The sequence below is a fragment of the Rosa chinensis genome, chromosome 4 (genome assembly GCF_002994745.2).
Source record: "Rosa chinensis cultivar Old Blush chromosome 4, RchiOBHm-V2, whole genome shotgun sequence".
Lineage (NCBI taxonomy): Eukaryota > Viridiplantae > Streptophyta > Magnoliopsida > Rosales > Rosaceae > Rosa > Rosa chinensis.
Window position 1 is genome coordinate 64550173 of NC_037091.1, and position 18042 is coordinate 64568214.

At 35.8% G+C, this 18042-nt stretch overlaps 2 protein-coding genes across 2 annotated transcripts; both read right to left on the reverse strand.

Annotated features, from left to right (window-relative positions):
- Positions 1–237: 237 nt before the first annotated feature.
- Positions 238–1907, reverse strand: LOC112200417 (protein PLANT CADMIUM RESISTANCE 2). The gene is made up of 4 exons (XM_024341449.2): positions 1564–1907; positions 1393–1464; positions 1061–1273; positions 238–508 (listed from the first exon to the last, which is right to left on the reverse strand). The coding sequence occupies exons 1-4, from the start codon at positions 1805–1807 to the stop codon at positions 417–419; spliced, it is 621 nt and encodes a 206-aa protein (XP_024197217.1). The 5' UTR covers positions 1808–1907; the 3' UTR covers positions 238–416.
- A 1243-nt stretch (positions 1908–3150) lies between these two features.
- On the reverse strand, positions 3151–4604 carry LOC112198286 (protein PLANT CADMIUM RESISTANCE 2). The gene is made up of 4 exons (XM_024339383.2): positions 4301–4604; positions 4137–4208; positions 3842–4054; positions 3151–3414 (listed from the first exon to the last, which is right to left on the reverse strand). Exons 1-4 carry the CDS (start codon positions 4521–4523, stop codon positions 3323–3325), a joined length of 600 nt encoding a protein of 199 aa, XP_024195151.1. The 5' UTR covers positions 4524–4604; the 3' UTR covers positions 3151–3322.
- Positions 4605–18042: the final 13438 nt, after the last annotated feature.

The window sequence follows — 18042 nt, forward strand, 5'->3', positions numbered from 1 at the left end:
ACATGCTTCTATTGATAGTTCGGGTTCTCTAAACATTAGAAAAAACAAAAAAAGATTAAAAAAAATAATCAAAAGATTGGCTCCGGAGATCGAATAATCATTCTGAATAATGAGTGGAGGAAAATGATGTCTCGGATGAACCCACCCTTTTATTTAAAGTTTATAACCATTTGAGCTACATAGTAACTAGAAATAAGTTACAATTTACAATGAAATGTGAAAAGATATAGTCTCGACCTAATTAAGAATGCATTCTTTTTTGTCATGTATTTATTAAGGAAAAGTTACATCATACAAACTCATCATATACAAACTTGTCACAAGTTCATATAACTCTTGCAACAACAAAATAACAGTTCGATAATCATAGTATAAATCTTATTCTTCACATGATAACATACAATAGACAGGTCCATTCATTTATCGCGACTCATGCCTTCCTCCACCACCGGGGGCATTGGAGCCATTGCCACTTCACGGTTCCTTTCTTCGATATTTCCATGCCATCCTAAATACAATAAATAAATAAATTGATTTGATTAAAAAACTTCATTAGCTGCTTATATATATATATATATATATATATATATATATAAATCAGCACTAATCCAATATAGCGGTCAAAGCAATTTGCAATATATAATTCAATTCCCATCTACTTTTCCTTTTCATTTCCACAGGTTTTTATTTTCTTCTAGAGGTTTTTAAACGCCCACTTGGTTTGAACTATGAAAAGGACTTCTATCTTTCTATGTTTTCTTTTCCTGACCAAATCATCTCTTCTATGTGTGTTTTCCACAAACCTCTATTCAGATGATCACCAACATTTTCTTTGTTCGTCCTCATATTGAAGTTTTTTTTCTTTTCAATGTCTAATTAAATTCACCATAACAAAAAAAAATTACTCCTCACTTGACCATGTATATCCTGGATTCCTAGTAAAAATAGATGTTATATGCATCTGACTTAAATTCTGGGGTGCACAATGAGAATGAAAGCAATTAAATCTGGAATTGTTGAAGAAGATTATTAGCTAGAAATTAATCAAGTATATATGTACCGATGGCCATGTCAAAACCGCGACTCTTGAGCTCACGGTACTCCTGGCACAAGGCGCATTGCTCGCAGAAGAAATGAACCAAACAATCACCACAAGGGCTCGATTCCAAAGCGTACTGCCGCCTCATCTTCGAGCGGTAGAAGCATGAATAGATGCAAGGACAAGTAGTCACACAAGCAATCAGTGTGTACAGTGCTCCACTTGCACCACAAGCTGCATATACATAATCATATGCAACACCAATATTTCCAGATCAAATCTCTAAATTAATACTGCAACATGTAAATATACAAGGAAAGAAATAAGAAGAAAACATTATAGTAGAAACTTACATGTAGAACCTTTGTCCACAATCTCAGCAATTTGACCAAAAGTGATGCATGGACAACAGAAGGTTATGCAGCCTGTACATACACATAAAACTAGTTAGTTTCGATTTAATTACTTTGGGGCAGATTGGGTCGATTAATTGGAGAAGAGCAAGAGTAGATGGAGTGAGTTACAGTTTTTGGGATCGGAGAAGCAGTCGCAGAGGCCGGATTTCCACGGCTCAGGGGCTCTAGTGTGGTGTTGATAAGGATGAGGAGCAGGCATCTCAGAGTTGCTCTTGTCATATTGATCAGGATGTTGATGATGAGCAGGATGACTATAATAGGGGTTGCTGGAGCTCACCGGAATACCCGTTGGCGGAGAAGCATCGGTGGTCTCCGAGAACTTCTCGTAAGAACTCGGCTTTGATGAGTACATGGTGAGGATGATGAAGATTAGATCGATTAGATAGGATGGAGAACTCAAGCAGGCCTCGACTCTTTGTAGAGAAAATGAGGCAGAAGACTTTGAAAAAGACTTATTAATTAATTAAAAGTGAATAAATAGATAATCAAGTCTCGAATGGAGGGCCGTTGCATTACTCATTCCTTGACGCGACCACAAGTCCCCACGTGCGTGTGTGCTACTCCGATGGAAGGTGAGTTGAACCGCTGCTTCCGGCGATTGAGCATTAGTATTGTGATAATACTAAAATAACCATTTCAACATAAGAGTATCTAGAAGACTATTTATTTTGGTTTTTTTTTTTTTTCGTGTGATATATACAAATAAATTAAAGGAGCTTCTAATTGGTATTTAGACATCCCCACTTAATAGACCTCCAACTTACTTTTACAAATAACCAGGATGTTATCTACATCTCCCTAATTTTTCCATAATACCCATCATCTAATAATATCAATAAAAAAAAAAATTTAGACTGTTCTATTCATATACCTCCAAAATCAGTAGTTAGACTTCCATTAATTTTTGAACATTTCACAATATTATTTTACTCTTGATACGACTAAGCTTTAAAAAATAAAAATAAAAAAAACTTTCAGTTGATAGCTCTCTTTCTCCCTCCACCCCTCCCTTTTCTTATTGTTGTATTTTGTAGGCATATGATCTTTAGAGGCCAAGAGTTCATTTCTTCAACTTCTTCTGTCGTTTCATATATTTGCTCGATGAGAACAGTACGCTCCAATGGATGAGTATGATTTTAAGAGAAAGTGGTATGTTGGTGTTTTGGTTAGAGAATATTGCATATCCAAAATTGACTCGAGGAACCACAAAATAAGAAACTAGTCTGTTGATGAAGACCATAACAAAAATAAAAGGGCAAAAATGGCATGAGGATGACCATTTGTTGATTTCATACCTCTAAAAGGGAAAAGACTTTTTTAATTTTTTTTTTCTTTTGTGTCTTTATTAGTAATTTGATATGAGTTGACAAAGTCAACTATTTCTTGAAAAAAGAAAGAGGTGCAAATACCAATTTTGGAGGTATGAATAGAAGCTCTCATAAATTAATTTTTTAAAAGAACAAGAAAGACTTGAAGTCTTGAACAAAGGTTAAAAAGTTTGGCGGAACGGGTCTGGCTTGGCCTTTGACTAATCATTAACTAAATATTTTGTAGAAAGATAATAGAGAGCGTCTTAAATTTAAATCTCTCATCCCAAAATAAAAAGTAATGCGTATATGTAATGTTATAACTATTTTGACCATAAATAAAGGCATACAAGCCACAACTTACAACCCACGAAAATGCAACTATAAATGAAATCCTTAATTATTTATTCTTTTATTAATTTATACATAAAAAAATTAAACATTAAATAAATTCACAATTTCAACGTTATAATAACAACAAAATAATAATAATCATAGCATAAATCTTCTTCCTTTACATAATAGCAGACAATATAACTTTGAATAAACTCTTGATATGTTCATTTATCACGACTCATGCCTTCCTCCACCATCGGGGGCACCGGGGCCATTGCCACTTCGTGGTTCCTTGCATCCATATTTCCATCCCATCCTAAAACAATTAATTGATCAATTAGAACACTTCGTTAGGTCAGATATATGCAAGATCGAAAAGCCTTTTATATGATTCAATGTCATCTACTTTTCTGCTTTCTCATTTGTAAAGACTTAGTTTGTCTAGAGATTTTCTACTTTCATAAATTCTTGCAATTGGTTATATACGTACACACACACTTCAAACTTTCATAATAGTCCCACTTATTTGATGCAATGGGATGGTTAAACAACTTATTTTGACATTTGATCAATTTTTTCCTTTTCCTTTTGGTGTGTGAGAATACATTAATAACAAAGAGGTAATTAGGAGTGAACTAACAAACATTATCACCTAAGAAAATTCAACTTAAAATTTATAATGAGAATGATCGAAAGTAATGATTTAGAATCTAATTAAAAAGAGATTTGGCAAAATGAGATACCGATGGCCATATTAAAACCGCGACTTTGCAGCTCACGGTATTCCTGGCACAAGGCGCAGGGTTCGCAGAAGCAGTGAACCAAACAATCACCACACGGACTCTCTTCCAAAGTGTATTGCTGCCTCAGTTTGGAGCGGTAGAAGCATGAATAGATGCAAGAACAACCAGTCACAAAAGCTATCAAGGTGTACAGTGCTCCACTTGCCCCACAAGCTACATTCATAGATAGATTTCAATAATTTCTCAAAAAAATAAGGGAAAAAAGTTTAGAAGGATCCGAAGAACTGGTACTTACATATAGAGCCTTTATCCACAATCTCAGCAATCTGGCCAAAGGTGATGCATGGACACCAAAATGTTATGCAACCTGTATCCACATAGAAAATTAGTTTTGAGTTAATTTGCTCGTGCAAATTAAGAAATGAAGATGGACGGGAGCAGGCGCGAGTTAATTATTACAGCTTTTAGGATCCGAGAAGCAGTCAAGGAGGCCAGATTTCCAAGGCTCGGGGGTTCTAACATGGAGATGATATGGAGGAGCATCCGGCATGCGGGAGTTATCTTGATCATGGTGGTGATCATGAGCTCCACTAAAGTAGGGGTTGCTGGAGCTCACCGGAATACCCGTCGCCGGAGGAGCATCTGTGAACTTTTCGTAAGAATTCGGTTTTGATGAGGACATAATGATGACGAGCTAGGATTAGATTCCTCCTTTGTGTAGAAATGAGCTAGACAGAGAAGACTTTTATATATAGTACTATGATGCCTTCGGCCAGGTTTAGTTGACGCGTATGCCGTGTGCATCAATGGAAGCGAGTAAGGTACATTATAGGTGAGCGCGGACTCAGTATTCGTTTCACCAAATAAATTTAAATGCTACATTATACAATTGCTTGCGCCAATGAAATTCTCTTTATTGCATTAAATTTGGGTCAATGGTTGTTTATCTAGAAAACTACAAACGGGTATATCAAGCAATTATCTATAAGAGAAAAACAATACAAAAAGTACTCAAATTATGGGCCACTAATAACATTCGTACCTCAACTTCAAAAACTATCATTTTGGTACCTGGACTTTTCACCCCGACCCAAAATTCATACCTGGGATCCACTTTGCCGTTAACGGTGTTAAATTTACAAGGGTAAATCTGTCATTTTACTGTTCATCTCTCTTACCATGGTACTATTCTTTTTTTTTTTTTTCTTCCTGAGGAGAGAAAAAAAAATTTAAAAGTTTTTTTAAAAATAAACAGTACCATGGTAAGAGAGATGAACAGTGAAATGACAGATTTACCCTTGTAAATTTAACACCGTTAACGGCAAAGTGGACGGCATGTATGAATGTTAGGTCGTGTTAGATAATCTGGGTACCATTGTGATAGTTTTTGAAGTTGAGGTACGAAAGTTATTAGTGGCCCGTAATTCAGGTACTGTTTGTAAGTTTTTCCCTTATCTATAAATAAACAAAGCAGGCCGGGCATGAGAACTATGAAAGTAGACCCACATGCCGCACATAGACCTGGACATTTTAGCCTGAAAGCTCGGACTGGATCGATCGGTCGGGATCGGGCTTTGAGGGAAAAAAATACTTTAAAAAATAAGGTCCGGATCATTTGAGTTTTAACGGACCCGAAAGCCCGATTCCATATTATCCCTTTCAACAACTCTTAGATTAGTAGTCGTTAGTCATTAAGCCATTTTAGTTTATTAGGAAGCTTTGTGCTAAACCTTAATTTAGATGGGTATCCCTTTGTTTCTTTTGGTGAAATGGTTGGAGATTCTCTTTGTTTGATGCAGAGACTCCAAATCCAGCTCTTAATAAGATTATTGGAGTACTGGCAACAACAACCAATCATGAATTATGATTTTCATTTTCTACTTTTGTTTCTGGGTTGATGGGGATTAATCAAAGGAAAGAGTGGGGGTCTCAGATTAGTAGTCATTAGTCAACATTCAATGAGAATCATATCCAAAAAAATTTTTGTTTCTTGAAGTCTTAGGCTGTGTTTGGGGGGGGGGGGGGGTGGTCTGCACCCCCGCTTATAAGCAGAAGACCCAGAAACGTTTGGTAACTCAGTTTTTTTCAAAAGCTGCTACGGCTTCAGTCGAAAAGCAGAAGCAGCCTCCCCCTCCTTTTAGAAGCCAGAAGCTGGGAGATCAGTGTCACGCTGGTGACTGTAGATTAATGAAGTTTCGCTAATACCGGTCTCTACCCTCCGTTGGTTGAAGCAATTACTCGATTGCCATGAAACCTTAGATCTCTTCGATTGATATCTAGATGCTGCATCAATCTCTCGAGCTCCCTCTGATCACAGACGCTGCATCAATCTTTCTCCTTCTAACGCCGCCTCACCTGCCTGACTGCCTCACATCAATCTCTCTCCCTCTGACGCTGCCTCACCTGCCTCTCATCACGATTTCGGGTTGGAAATCGAAGCCTCAATCAAGCAAGGCTGCTTGGCAATTTGGATATTCAGGTTAGTTGGGATATCTAAATGGAAGGAGGAGCATGTCAGTCTCTCTCCCTCTGCTTCATTTTTATATCTTTAATCAAATTGTTGTTATATTTGTTTTGATTTTCGTAATTATGCGAATGATTATCAAAATGGTTAAGTGAATTTTTATGGACTGTGATGAACTTGATGCACTTTCAATTGGCCCATTTGTGGTTAATTGAATACACAGAGGAAAATTTGAGAATCTTTATGGCTTAAGGAGTAGTATCATACTTGACATGTTTTCACAAGAATGGATTTTGGTTGGTTTCTAGGTTTGAACTTTTATCAAAATGAAGATCAACAGTATTAGACATTCTCGTGGGCTGTGAGTTCCGACTTTCTGTGTTTTAGCCATTACTGAGTGGTGTTAGGAGTTTTCCTTGTTGAACATAATCAGCATTGTTCTTGAACCATTAATAGAATAGAAATTACTGGATGCATCAAGTTTTGAAATCATTTTTCACTGGATTCTGTACTTTTGCAGTTCGTAATTGTCTCTTTGACTAGATGGGGTCTGCTTATTTTTAGTGGATACAAGTTTTTACGGGAGGCAAAGGCAAGAAGGAAGAGCATTATGTTTTTTATTTCTTGGTTACAGTTTGGCCTAGGCATCAGATATACAAAGAAAGATTTCATTTCAGAGTTGTTTGGATGTGTATTGTTGTTAATATGAAAGAATGTGTACAGTGGCTTCTGGTCATAATTTTAAGTCAGTCAAGCACACATGATATGCCTCCCTGTATATAATTGTTTTCCTGAATACCCAATTACCTAGGATGCCAGAAGCATAACTAGAGCGGTTACATTGAATTTCCTACTTTATACCAGTAAAACATATGCTAGAACTCTTTGTCTGTCCATCGTACTTCACTACTCTATAGTTAGACTTTGTTGGTAGGATTTTGTGGCTTTGTATTCAATAGTTAGGGGCTTGAGTAGAATATGGATTTTTGGTACTGGATTTATTTGAAGCTTAGGTTAGCTGATATTTTGGTTATTCAGGGTGTTTTCTTTTTTGCCATAATTTATTTGCATAAAAGGCCAAATTGTAAAATGTGACCTATTTTGGTTGCTGTTTGCTGGCTTGTGTTTTGCATCACTTAAGGATGAACTGGTTAGCACTGTCTCTGCTTGAAACTCCATTATAAATTAATTACACTTTTCTTCCAGTTTGGTTGAAGTAGAATTAGAGTTTAGGAAACGACCAACATGCTTATGTCATATAGTCGAATCACACTTGAGACTAAAGAATATATGCACTACTCTGTCTTCCTAGATGTGACTCACGAAGATGAGTGATATGAGCATTTTTATGCGACGTTTTAATACTTAACTTCTCATATTTTGCTTAATTATTTCCTTTAATTAATCATTTTTAATTTAGTTTCTATTTTCTAGGTACATCGGAGATAATGACAAGGAAATGAGCTTAAAGACACATGAGAAGGATGTGAGACGTTGGAGATGACAAAGGCAAGGCACAAGGATGCATAAATGAGCTGAAATGAAGAAATAAAGGTTTCCTCTTGGTCTAACTAGAAAACCCAGTCAAAGTAGGAATCCTAATGACATAAGGAATCCCAGTTGAACTAGGAAGGCAAAAGAAGATTCTGGAAGGTTCAAGAACATTTCATATGAAGAGTCCTTATTTGATTAGGAGTCCTGAAGACATGAGGAGTCCTGATGGGGCTAGGAAACCTCAGAGCACTAGGAGACCATGTGGCTTCAAGATAGCTCAAGAATGTTCTAGAAAACTCTGGATATTGCAGCAAATAAAGAAACCTAAGTAGACTAGGGTTTATTAGATGCAAAAGGAAGGAATTCTAAGTGAAATAAGTATGTTTGCCGTGAGATATTCAAGGGATTATGGAAAGTGATGTTTTTGAAATTTGAAGTTATCATGGAGAGTTTTAAGGGATTTACAATATTCAGGAAGATTGAAAACAGGTCCAGATATATTTCCTGAACTTCACACTCCATCCTTGGCCAAAATTGAGGAGATAAATCAAAAAATAATCATGAAATTAATGCAAAAATAATCTCCCTAGAATCAAGGTGCTAATTTGAAGGCTTCTTATTGGTTGGATGACACAGAAAGGATGATGTGGAATTATCTAATTGGCTAATGTTGTGTGGATCAATCAGATAAATCCTAGAAACTAAAAAGAAGAATTTTGAATACTTGGAGACTAAGTTGCCATCCTCCTATAAATAGGAGCATCATATACACCACTTCACACACCTCTCCCCCCTCAGAAAATTCCAATGAAAATTCTCTCCATTCTCTAGTCTTCAGAAGCTCTACGTCTCAACCAAAGAGGAGAAGAAATCATGCAATACATCAAGATCCTAACCGCCATCCACCCTTGTGTCGTCCCTATAAGACTGCTTGCTTTCAAGGATCTTCAAGTTCTTCGTCTCAAGGTTTTGTCATTCATCTTTCACGGTGTATTTCATACTTTCTTTTGTTTTCTTTTGTTTGATTCGTAGAGTTATGAATTTTAGTTAACATGTCGTTAAGGGCAAAATTTAAAGCCCGTTTATATGTTTTGAAATAAAGTTGTGATTTCTACATGTTGATTTCTATGGTGCTTATGTGAGATTGTTTGATTGATTTTGGATTATAGAAAACTTTTATATGTATATGTTCTTTAGTGGCCAACTTAGGATATATGCATGTAATTGGAGCTAGATTTAGGTAAACAATTCACCTAATAGTTTTGTGAATCTATTTCATAAGTAGTAAAGGCTTTAGACAAAAATCGAAATCAATTAAGGAGGATTGCAAATAGATGAACTTTTTCATACTAGGTTGTGCACTTTGGTTGACATCCTTTCTTTGTTCCTCATGCATTGAATGTGTTCTTGATTAGCTAGCTTTCTAGACTATGATTGCATGTTCAATAGGATTAATTTTTTTTTTTTTTGAAAGTAATGTGGATTTCATTAAAATCCATGTCAAGATGGCCATTACATATCCTTCTGCTGCCTTCAACTAGACAGATCAAGAAGTTGTAGTAAGAGAACTACTGTAATACATAGAAACAGACCATCTATATTCGAACTAATCGCTCACTTATTTAAAGTGAGCCTATAAACTATGGAGAAATGTAAGACATAGTATATAGGCCCTACCACACCTATCTATATTTTTCCTTTGCCCTTCAAGCTAGGGTTAGGGGGTTTTGCCAGACACATTAGCCTCAGTATAAGCAAAAAATCCTCGGAATCGCAAATCCAGCTACCTGGAGAAGATGAGCCCAACAAATGGGTTTTGGTTTGAGCCCAAAGATAGCCCATAGACTTGGCCATATTTGATCTGGACACCCCATTCCTATTGAGCACTCGAAACCAGCAACTCCTTACGACTACCTGTTAGGTCCATAATTACCTAATAATTATTCCCCTAATATTGTACTTTTGTTTAACCTTTGTGTTTATTTATATATATTTATTATGTTTTCCTTATCATGCTAGGAAATAATGGAAAAGCTTGGAAATGCCCTAAAAACTCAACTTTAGCACATTTTCCTACTCCGGTTAGGAGAAACCGAGCTAAGCAAGGAAGGAGGAGCGGCAGACTAACCAAATGAACTCCAAATGAGTTAAAACTTTCCATATCCATTCTAGACATCCAGATCATTTGTTATGAAGAGTGCAAGAGCTAGTTCGGAATGGAAGGCCTTCAAAAGATTGGTGCAAATTTCTGCACAAGAAGACAAAAACTGCAAAACCGGACCTGTACGAATTCCGTCAGAATTTTAGGCCACACCACGGCGAACTAAGTTCTGAAATTTTACGAGGATGATGTACACTCATGGAGAACATTTAGTGTGAAGAAACCGAAGGCTAATTCCGAAGTCTTAGTGGAGATTAAATTGAAGGAAGAAAGTGCGAAAACATGAAGAAATGAGAGTCAACGTCGGATTCCGCCCAAGTTGGCCGGCCAAGACCATGTATGGAGGAGAAAGAAGAGTTGATTAGGGTTAGAGACTTTAGGTGGGAAGACTTTAGGTTTAGGTTATTTTGAAATTCAAAATTTGAAATATGACAACTGGTTCCATTCTTACACCTTACACATTTGTCTCCCATTTATTACTTTGTTCCCTTACATAATAACCCTTCTGCCCTTACTTTTTCTCCTCTACCAACATATCTATGGGCTTTCTAGGTCATTTCTATGTGGAGATAAAGACTATATCCACATTTTGTGCTTACACATTTGTCAATCACATTTAGTCCTTCATTTCTTTTGATTTTCACCCTCCATTCATCACTTTTGGCCTATAAAAACACCCTTCCCTCACTTTGGACGTTTCTCGTGTCTTCCTTCATCCATTTCATCTTCTTCCTCTCTCCATTTCCTCTCCATTTTCCATAGTTCTTCATCATGTAGTTCATAGTTCTTAGATTTTGTGTAGAGAAAAGTGTAAAGTTTCTTGGGTTATTACCAAAAATCGAAAACCCTTTACATCTTTGATCAATCACACCTAAATTGGTTTCATCATTTCAACCTTTGTTCTTCAAGTTTCTAAGATTTTTGTGGACTTGTATGGCAATTTGGGTTTGAAAGAACGAAATTTCCATACTTTAAAACATCTCTCACTAGTTTTGCATCAAGGGGAGCTACTTTGGTAATCAACCACTTTCTCCACTCTTCCTCTCTTTTGCTTGATGTTATTATGTTGATGGGTTTGATTTATGTAACTATGGGATGTGAGTAGAATAAATTTGGGGCTATGCCTTATGTATAAAATAATGTAATGCCATGTTTTTGATGAATATGCATGTTTTGAATCCTTTAGCTACTTTACTTTAATGTTTTCTTACATGTGTTTTTGGATTTGTCACCTAGAAGCATGTTGTAGGAATTAATAATCGGAAACTTAAGCTTGACAATCTTTTGTAACACAGAAGCATGTGTATCTAATAGAGTGGTGGTCTAGCTTATTCTTACAGGAAGAACTAAATTGCTTGGATTTCTTACCTAGAAATTAAAGCATGATGTTGTGGGTTTAGGTTCAAGAAGAATTTAAGCTCACGGCACCATAGCCCATTTAGGATCCAGAAGATTTGAATGGTATAAAGGTTGTGTAATTTAGCTTTACTTCGGAAGAGATTGTTAAATTGCATGACTAGTTGGTTTCTTGGTAACTTCATCAAAGCACTAAGAGGAAATTTATCAAAGCATGTTGTTATTAGAAAATGGGTTACATTATATGCATGAGGGAGGCTAGGTGCAAAACCTATACTCCTATTTATCTCATTAATCAAAGTCTCTATTTTATTTTATTTGCTTAGTTTATTTTTGTGCAACTTATTTTACTTTATAGAAATTAAAATCAACAAAGCCGATTCACCACTTTACCATTGTAAATATCATTATTGATAGTTTTGGCTTCCAAAGGGCCGAGACTATTAATTTTTAAAAAGATAGACTCGCATGTGTTTTCTAGGTTTATTTTCACGGTGATCTAGTTAGGGTAGAGTAGAGTTACTCAATCCCTTGGGTACGATACTCTTACTTTTTCCCTTTACTAAAACTTGACCTTCTAATCTTGGGAGTAGGTAATATCACACAAATTTGCACATATTTTCATATTTGTGATGCATCCAACACTGGCGGCTCTGATTGCATCTACAACATCGTCGTCAACAATAACAAAATTGTTCTACTATCGCCGACCAAGCAAAGCCAACTATCAAGCAGCCACCAAACCAGCAACCTACTACCATCATGCAATTTCGGAAACAGAAGCAACCCTGCACTACATCTGCCACCAAAGAGCCGCCAACTCAGATGGGAGCAATGAAAGCCACCTATCCAGGACCGAAACCTCCACCCCAGAAAGCAAGAATACCCTCTAAGTTGCTCACGTCGGTGTTGGGGTTGAGGCACAAATTGGAGTAGCAAAAAGAGTGCGACGAAGCATCTCGACATCCCCCGATTCTCGCAACGGGGAAGAAGATTTTTGGATTTCGATTCAATGGGCACCCAAGGTTTTGGAAACCAGCCATCAACGGTCAATCCTGCAGCACCGCGCCTCATTGGCTAGCTACATTCACGGTGTCGCCGCCGCGCACTAGCAGCGTGCATCTATTGAACAACCCAAACAAATTGAGCCCCAGTGCCTCCACCATGACCACCGTTGCCACGACCATTTGCTAATACTATTAACTGACAAAGGAGAATAAAATTGACTAAGAGGATTAATGGAAGGGCAGAAAAGCCCTGAGATTGGACTCCGATCGAAGCCGTTGTGCTCATCCCCACAAAGAGACCGTGTTAGTGTCAGCGTGAGAAAACACGCTATTAGAGAGAATAGGGTTTTCATAGTTTATGCAACTTTTTTACTTTGTATTGCATTTAATAAGATTAGTTTAGGTGCTTTCACTTAGATTAATTATTCAAGAAAAGTAAAATATGGGAAATCGTTTGCTTTCTAACGTTTCACATGGTCAACTTCTTTCTCATGACATAGAAAATCAACTATAGGAATTGTAATTTGATTTCATGCATATGATTGTGGTTTTGAACTTTATTCCTTGCGTTCCACCCTTGTATATATGTTTTTACATTTTCTTTATTTTATTTATTTTAATTTTTAATTTAAAAATCTAAAACCCCCTATTTGTGTTTACTTGTATATATTTTTATTCTTTGTTTTATTTTTGTAAATAATACTTTTTACTTTTATTAATTCTTTATTTGTTTATGCAATTACATGTGTACCTTCAATCCCCGGCTTGAACGATCCCTACTTATTCTATACTGACAACTACATTTTGCAGGATTAAATTGCGCGCTTACTTTTAGCGTATCAATGAGAGTTGACTTCACATTAAAGTCATGATTCTGCAGGAAACTGCTAATTCCTCTTTTTCTGTTTCTTGTTCGGTTCTTCTTCAAAGACTGCAAAGTTCTGCACCATTGAAGATTAATCATAGAAGTTAAACACCTCAAGATACAGCTAGCATGGTATATATAGATATATATATATCCTAATCTGTATTTTTTATTTGATTTTGTTTGGAGTATAAAAGCAAAAGAATAATGGACCATTGATTAATTATTTCAGGAGCTAAATCCGGCCAAGTACTAATAGAGCATCGAATTTCTGCATCATCTAGAGCTGTAAGTTGTATTACTTTTTCTAGAAACAACATGTGTAATGCTCTTCTCTCTCTCTCTCTCTCTCTCTCTCTCTCTCTCTCTCTCTCTCTTGCTTTCTTTTGCTCTTATAAGGATTTGAGGTATTTAGTCACTATATATAACTGCTTTAGAGTAACACTGATCAGTATCCATATTACAGAGACCTACCATGAACGATCATATCATTAGCTTTTGTGAATCATTTTTGTCGTTTTGTATTAATAGAAGTTAGATTAGATTAGATTAAAAATCATTTATGTTTGTTATCAATCTAGATGATGGAGCAAATCTTGAGGGCTGAGAGACGGATGATGTAAAAAAGGGTTTAAGTTATTGTAGGATCACTTTCATGAAAACATTATCTGACCTAATGCAAGAAATATGTTATTCATATTGGGTTTCATACATTTCTGGTTTAAATGTTAATGTTCAATTCTTGTCTGCATAGTCTGCATGAAGATTTAATTGTATTGTTTTGGGTTAAAGGTGTATTGGGGTGGAAATGCACCAAACACATCCAAAATGCATCAAAATGACTAATAAGAAAAACAATAAGAACGATGTTGTGATATTCTTTCTTGCCAACTTTAAAGTTGGACCTTCCTTCTTAATGGTTGGATTTAAAAAGATGGAAAAAGTTCTGTAGAATAGAGTATTGTTCTGAAGTGGACAATCCGTCATCCAAGGTCTATACTTTGTACTACAGTTTCAATGAAAATTAATTGATCTTTTGTGCCATGATCCTTGTAAAGTTCATAGGCAATGCTTGTGCAATATATATCAAATACATTGATGATCTGCATATATGTTATTCTTTGGATGCTGTTGTCTCAGCAGTCACTATGCCAACAAACCCATCAGACGACAGACATTGACTGTCGTCTGATATGAAGAAAATCTGTCGTCTATTAAGCTGATATATGATTGACGTTCAGACGACGGGTAAAGCCCGACGTCAGAAGTTCACTCAGACGACAGACACCTAAAAAAAATCTGTCGTCTGAATGTGCTTAAATATGCACAAATTGTAAGTATATGTGGTTAGATATCAAATAGAACGACAGTCAAATGTTGTTGTTGTCAAACTCTAGCAACAGACTTTACAAATAATCTGTTGTTTGTTTTAATCTGAGACGACAATAAAATGTCGTCTGAATGTGTAGAATTTCAATGTTCCTTTGCTAAATTTGTTGTGTGAACTTTATTGAAACAACATCCTCTATTAGTTATCTATTGTATCTCTTGTTGTAAAAAGACAGTTAAATGTCCTTTGAATGTGTAGATGCTTGTAGTGTCTTTGGTCTTTCTGTTGTGTGTACTTATTTCAAACAACAGTTGTTGGTAACTTTCTATTGTTTAATATTATCAAAAAGGACATATATATAACTTCCAAAGTACTATCATATATCCCAATGATGAAAAAGTCATACTCAAATCATAAAATACAGTCTATTAACAGTAGTATAAACTAATATACTCCATTGATAAAAATTTCAGCACGGTTGCTCCAACCTCCTCAAAAGGTCCTTCATGAAGGGTGTACTTGTCCCATGAGTAATCAGCAGTGTATCTACTGCCTTGGTCAAAGACATCACAACTTGTTTTCTACTTGCCTTCTGCAGACTAAGGATCATCTCTGCTTCCTGACCATTTCTGTCCTGATAGATCTCTGCTTCCTAAGTGAGGACCATTTTTCTGTGACAACATCAACCAACATTATTTCAGTTACCATTGGACTAAACAAATGAAATACAGGTCAAAAAAACTTTTAATACAAGTCAAATTTTATGGTAGCTTCATTCAATGACAGAAGTTGAGTGAAGAGATCTGCTCCAATTGGTGATTCCTGCAGCTTACACATGTTAGAAGCAATGAATTATACTATAATGCTTATGCGAAAGAACATGCACGAATAATGAAACATTATACAATAACAAAGACTCTGATGGTCTGATGTTAAAAGTAACATGGTACTCAAAAAATTTTCCTGTGACAAATCTCAATACCAAACTTGTTTTCCCAGCTCCAATGTCCCAAGAAGCACCTGCGAAATCCATAATATAGTGAATCAACAAACATCTATTCCTCTTGCTGATGTTCAATACTAAATTTTTAAAGCACAAAATGTAACAATACAAAGGGAAGTGCTTTTCCATAGGAAACTAACTTTTGGGCATAGACAAAATTCTGAATTCCTAAATGGTAGTTAAAGAGGTAACTTGAGAACATAATTTGATCATGGATCCTCACATAACTCGATTTCTTTCCCTAAACAAACATATCATGTATATATTAAACAAGAATAGATTGCCAATCAGTATTAGGCCAATTCATGCATGCAAATGAATGAAAGAAAAAAAAGGAAGACATACCCATCAGCTTGGCTTGTATATTCTTATTGCCTGTTCTTGCCATAATCGCTTACATGATCAAATTTCTCAACCACAGGTTGTAAGGATGGAGAGACTTTTATCAGTTTGAAATTAAGTGAAAACCAAGCAAAGGCACTATAATGAGAATCAATGAGAGAGAAAAGTTATACCAGGGACATGCTATTGTGGGATCTGTTTTGATGTTTCCAAGGAATGTGAAGCACTTGATTAGCCTTTGAGGCTTTGACTATAGGGGATTAGTTTCTGCAAGAAGCAAAAATGGAGTGGCAATATCATTCCAAAATGACCGGTGGTTTGTTCTTTGACTGGCGCGCAGTTGATTTGCTACATGCCTTTCATCTTGTCTCTTTCTTCAGATTATGTCATTGAACATATACTGACAAGATCTTAAAATGAAGAATTCCTCTCTGTATTAACTATAATGCAACCATTACACAGTAGCTACAGTCTCTAGAACTGAAAGTGGAGGTGGATGGTCCACAAAGTCAGCAGCAGTGAAATCGCTATAATGACTGATAACACAAGCAATCACAATTTCTAAACATAATCAGTTATTCACAGAAAATAGTTTAAATTCTTTTCCAAAATAGTCTCATAATTTCTACAAAAACAAAAAAAGACAAGCTCACCAAAATCCCCTTTGGTACAGCTGAATGCTGAGTAACAACGAATTCCTAATCCGCTAACTGGCTTTGAGAAGGCAAATTCCCATGCACTGCCGAAAAAGAGGTAATACAAAAGAGAATAAATATCATTAGCGAAACTGAAAGTGAACACATAACAAAGACAAGTGATATTAAGCCAACATATACACAGTACAAAGCTATAGTTCATTAAGTTTCATAGAAGGAAAATCCATAACAATTCAAAAAGAGAAGCCAACACTTTCTCAGGTAGATTAATCCAACATCGACTTTATGAAATTGATAGGTAGCATCATAAGATAAAAGAAATAATATTGCTAATTCTAGGTTGCAGCATTGGTACCTACTTCTTTCAATTATACCACTACTAGAGAAAACTCATTTGGAGACAAATTTTTTCGAGACAAACCAATTTTTCGTCCCCCAAACACATGATTAGAGACAAAAAAAATTATTTTGTCCCTAAAAATTTTGTTTTCAAAACTCTTCATTCGACATTATTTAGAGACAAATAAGTTTCAATTAGAGACAAAAACTATCTGTCCCAAAATTTAATTAGGGACGAAATTTAATTTAGTCTCCTAAACGTTTTAGACTTTGCAAATAATTGGTAAAATTTAAGTAGTTAGTTGCGCCAAATTTCAAATTTTAGACAAAAAGAATTAGGAGCGAAAAATTTCTTCTCTAATTTTGTTGGCGGTATTTTTCTTTTTTAAACTTTTTAGCCGCAGGGGTTTGGCAAAAATAAACAGTGTATAGTGATTGATTGAGATTGAAATGATGTATTTTCGATCTCACATATAAATAGCCTCTCCATTTATATTTCTTCTCCCCTAGTCTCAGTTCTTCGAACTATTTGATGATCACTGCTTTGCAACTTGCCCATACGAACATCCTAACACCAATGCCTCCCAACAACAGTGTCTCTATCATGTAACCCCTCTCACCTATCTCGCATCTCTTAGTTTCTCTTCTTCTCATTTAGTACTCTAAATATCGCATTAGGGTTTTCAATGTTGCAGAATTTCAATCTTTTTTTAGTTTTGGTACTGCTAATTTTTGTTTATTGATGTCGTAGTAAGGTTAGAGGCGCGATTAGAAGACTTGCATTGTTGACTGTTACTAAGAACTTAAGAGAACTTTTTTGAAAATCCGGAATCTAGATCATTTTCTATATGAAAAGAGTTTATGGTTCTTTTATTTTAATTATTTTATCCATTAAAATAATAGAGTTTGTTAACCAAAGCATAGTTTTTTACGTAAATATCCCTTATATAGATACTAGGAGAACTACGTACATGAAAAAGGATAAACAAGTAAAATTACAAAGAAAACCCAGAAGAATCTCATCCCCCATCTCTCTTCGACCAACACAGAGAGCCTCATTCTCCATCTGAATTTTTTTTTTTTTTTTTTCAAACCATATAGCCAAACCATCCAAACCTTATATCGTGCTGCTCATTTCATGGGTCTCAATTCATATTCGTTCTCTATGCTGGTAAGCCCTTCGA